Source organism: Hakea prostrata, chromosome 4, assembly GCF_041222555.1.
Source record: "Hakea prostrata isolate BN-2017 chromosome 4, UWA_Hpros_2, whole genome shotgun sequence".
Taxonomy (NCBI): Eukaryota; Viridiplantae; Streptophyta; class Magnoliopsida; order Proteales; family Proteaceae; genus Hakea; species Hakea prostrata.
In genome coordinates, this window is record NC_142603.1 from 46,140,642 (window position 1) to 46,145,144 (window position 4,503).

General features: G+C 37.6%; 1 protein-coding gene across 1 annotated transcript; it reads right to left on the reverse strand.

Moving 5' to 3' along the window:
* Positions 1-872: 872 nt before the first annotated feature.
* On the reverse strand, positions 873-3,483 carry LOC149019139 (pirin-like protein). Its single transcript, XM_089153203.1, has 7 exons — positions 3,319-3,483; positions 3,170-3,222; positions 2,911-2,949; positions 2,757-2,785; positions 2,589-2,651; positions 2,385-2,488; positions 873-2,265 (listed from the first exon to the last, which is right to left on the reverse strand). The coding sequence occupies exons 1-7, from the start codon at positions 3,429-3,431 to the stop codon at positions 1,752-1,754; spliced, it is 915 nt and encodes a 304-aa protein (XP_089009329.1). The 5' UTR covers positions 3,432-3,483; the 3' UTR covers positions 873-1,751.
* Between the last annotated feature and the right edge of the window lie 1,020 nt (positions 3,484-4,503).

Below are 4,503 nucleotides of genomic sequence, written 5' to 3' on the forward strand. Positions count from 1 at the left end.
GATTTAGAATTAATTATGGCTCTTTACAATGGGACTTTTTCCCAGTAAGGGTGGAAATACAAAACTTGTGCACTGCTCAAATTTATTACTAAACCTAACCCTATCTCCAAGACTGGATACCTTGTATTCCCTCTTTCAATTTATACTCTCAACCCTTAAAGAGATTACTAACTCACTATTCCAATCCTAAAGATGCCTTGCTCAACATTTTGAACACTCTTCATATGTTGTATTTCAGGCAAAGCCCCACCCCACCCCATTTATAAATGGGGAAAGTTAGGGTCACTGAGAGAGAAAAAAAAGGAAGAAAAAAATCTCTTTCTCTCATCTTTTATTGTTTTTGTCAAAATCCGGTGTCTTTTATTTTTTATGTCAATTGCTTTTTTCGGGGGAGGAGAGAGAGGAGCTAAATAGAAAAACCCTCTGTCTCTCTCTCCTCTCTTTTGTCAACATTGGTGGGTGATAGAGAAAGGAGAGGAAACTTCCTCTCTTCTTTTGTCAAAAAGCCTTATGATGAGGACCTATAAAATCCCCTCCAACTCATAAGGAGGGACAAGTAGTCCATACCATGCTTCTGCAGTAGTCATGTTTAATCTTTGGTAGAGCCTTCATCAACATATCTGCTAGGGCTGCAACAAGGTTCGAGCTGGGCCAGGTTTTTGCAATCCCAAGCCTAGCCCTATATGTTCTAATCTGAATCCATTCCTACCCTGACCCTAGTTTAAGGCCAAGGAATATTGTTCCAAGCCCTAAGCCCTACAGGGCCAAGCCAAGCCCATTCCCGCCCTAATTGGCCCTAATTGGGCTAAGTCGGAATAGGTTGGCCCTGATTGGCCCTAGCCCTGCCCCTAGCCTAACTAAACCTATCCTGGCCTTGGCGCTGATTGGCGTTGTTCCTAGCCTTAATTGGTCATATCCTTTAACCTAAAACATCAAATGTAAATTCATAAAATAAAATAAAAACATGAATCTGTAGGTTTATGGGTATGAGGTGAAATCTCGTTAAACATTTGAACCATGACTCCATAGATGTTTTTTCAAGATGAATTTACAGATTTCATTCCAAAGATTAGGTTAACCAAATAGTTAATTTTATGAACCATGACTCCTAAATTTCAAATTTATAGATTTCAAATCTCTAGATTTTTGAAATCTCTAAACTCAAGTAACCAAACAAACCCTTACTACCTGCAGCTATTCTGTTTTGCAGCAATTTTGTAACCAACAAACCCTTATCTTATTGTTATCTTTTTCTGTTTTTTTTTGGGATCTTCTTCCGCCACTAAGCCTGATGTACCTATTTTTATTCCTATTACCATGCTGGTCTGATATAAACCAGACTCTGTTTGGCTCGTTTGGCTCGTTTTGCCTATTATATGTCTCTTGGTGATGTGAAACCAATTTCAGGGTTAGGGTTTCTTGGAAGGATTTCCTAAAATTTTGGGTTTGCCTATAATCTTCCAGCAAATGATCCAACAATTTTATGGGAAGCCTATGGGTTGCTCTAAAATAGATGGGAGTTGGACAGGAACACTAGGGAACAATAGATGGGTTCTTATGAGATGATGGAAAAACCCTTTCTGCTCTATGTTACACAGTTACAATAAGAGGTTACAAGAGAGAATGTCAAAGTGTTCAATCCAACACAACTTTATTAGACTTTATTAGTTGCAGAGCTACTGGATCTCTCCATCTCAAAGTTTGTAAAAGCATTTACTTTCTCATGGACATCATCAACTCTTGATGAGTATTTAGAAACCATCAGGCATGGACCAGTTTTTCAAGCTAGGAAGAGATTTGGCCTTCTCAAATCCATTCTTGCAAAAAAGATAATCATCAATAGCTTGGTCTACTTCAGCTTGTGTGTTCATCACAAAGGGACCACGCTGAACTATTGGTTCATTAAGAGGTTGCCCACCTATCAGAACAAATCTGAGCAGATCACAAGAAGATTTGTTCCACACACTGAGCCCATCTCCCGGACCCAAAACAAGGACATGCTGAGCTTGTGTTGGTGATGAATTTGAAGTCCCAAAGAGACCTTCTCCATCAATGATATAAACAAATGAGTTCCAAGAATCTGGAACACTTTGATGCCATTGTGTTCCTGGTTTCAAAGTGAAATCCAAGTACATTGCAGGTGTTCGAGTGAATACTGGAGATCTGATACCCATTGCTTCTCCTGCAATAACTTTCACTTCAACCCCATCTTTCTGTGCTGTCTTAATATCCTCGTTCGTCAACTCTTGGTATTTAGGTTCAACCCTATGGATTTGGAATTTTCAGGAAGAACAAGATTTTTTTTCTTTCTTTTTTTGGTTTTTCAATGCAGTTAAAAATGTTCAATAGTAACAGACATTTAATGGGGTTGACAGGATTCTTACATTTTGTCTTTGGATGATAAGTTGATCCAAAGCTGCAAACCCCTATTAGTTCCTGCTCCTGCAGGCATTTCCGAATGAACCATCCCACGGCCAGCAGTCATCCACTGAAGCACAAAGTAGCTCAAAACGTGAACTTGTGATTTCAGTTGTATTTATGTTATATTATCAATTAGAAACTCGATATATATTAATAAGAATATATACTTGTAAATCTCCAGTTCTGATTGTTCCTTTGTGTCCAGTAAAATCTTCATGAGTGAAAGCTCCCTGAAATGAAGAACCCACCAGTACTACAGTTTCTCATTATCTGAAATGAATTACCTCCCAAAAACTATTCTTAGAAAAGAAACATCTTGGAATATAGACACAAACCTCCAGCATGTACGTAACAGTCTCAAAGCCTTAAAAGGAGAAAATCTAAATTAGTTGCAGAAATGAAGAGTAGACAAAATACTCTAAAAGGGTCAATACATAAAATAACTAAATAAAATTGTAAATAAGAAAAAAGCTGGCAAGATTCTTAGACCTCTATGAGGATGGTTAGGAAATCCAGCAGGAGCAGAAACTGCAAAAAGCAAGACATTAACTAAAGACTTTAGTAGGAAAAAAAATTGTCATTAAAAATGCCTATTCTGAGTTTCTAAGAATTGCAAGTCATAAATTCATGGAGGATCTGTAGAAACCCAATATGACATCATGGAGATTACAAATATTTATATCACATGTGAAAAAGGTGGTGAATTGAAAGGTGGGTTGATTGAGAAATATGAAGAAAAAAACCCCACCAAAGAACTCATCCAGCATGATGAAAGGATCCAAAGATATCAATTCCATGTTGCTGAAACCAGAAATAATTAAAAGCCAGTAAGAGAATCGAAATGATGAATGAATAACACAGAGAAGAGAAGATAAATGTGGGATCAAAAAACACCACCTTCCAATGCTTCTTCTAACAGAAGCTCCATCGCCATGATTTAGAGGCTTAGCTAAGACTTTCTTTACCACCAATCTGGGTCGGCTGATAGCATCTCCCACTGCTGCAGACATTTTTGTTGATAAACGAAGAGACAACAGATTGAGTTTGATTGGCGAGACGGTGGTGCATTAGAGCCTACTTATAATTGCTCTGGTGCAGGTACTGCAGCTTTTTAAATTGTCTCTGCACGTGGAGTTAAGTCACTTAACTCATCTCACCTAATCATTTGTCGGTACTTATTATTGATATCGAAATTTGACCGTCGAGATCAAATTTCGATTTCACTGTCCAAAGTCCAATGGCTTGATGTTCCCGTGCATTTATTGTGCAGAATCCAAGTTTTTTGGGTCAACGTTTCTCTTCGGGGAGGGAGATGGAATTAATTTTTGAAATATTTTCCCCAGGCACATGACTCCTGTTCACGGTTCTCAATTCTCCAGTTGGATTACTTAATTCGATGTTTTTTTTTTTTTTTTATTTCAATTTCAAATCCATGAAATCATTACTATATATGAATTGGAAGGAAATCACCGACTTGACCTCAACCTTTGAAATCCAAATAATTTCATTTGTCAAAATAATTCATACACATGATTCTTGATATTAATGCAAAATCGTTTACCAAAAGTAACCAAATGGTTTAAAATATATGCGAAATCTCGGATTTGAAATCCCTGAAACATATAATTTAATGCACTATACATTATCAACATGTGGCCTAAATTTAAGCGGTCCTAATATCAAGATAATGAATGGCCTTGCCAATGTGGTGGCACATGGGGTGGCACATGTGGTATAATTCAAGGTCCAAGGATAGAATGGGATGAAATTCGTCATGTTGATCCAAAACAAGCTTGTGAGAAAGACATAGTGCATTGCGATGACCAAAGTCATTTTTTCACTTTCTGGGATCATTTTGAGGGCATTTTTCCATTTTCAGTGGTATTTTCATTACTTGTATACTTCGACAAAATAGACCAGTTCCATCTGACTGAATCCCAATCTGGTTTGACTCGTATACTTCGACAAATACCAGCATCTCTGTCTGAACCAACACAAGGAAGAAAATGAAATGGGCATCCAAAAGGCACATTGAAAGCATTTCAGGATCCAACTAGCTATGAAGATACAGAGGACCAAGGA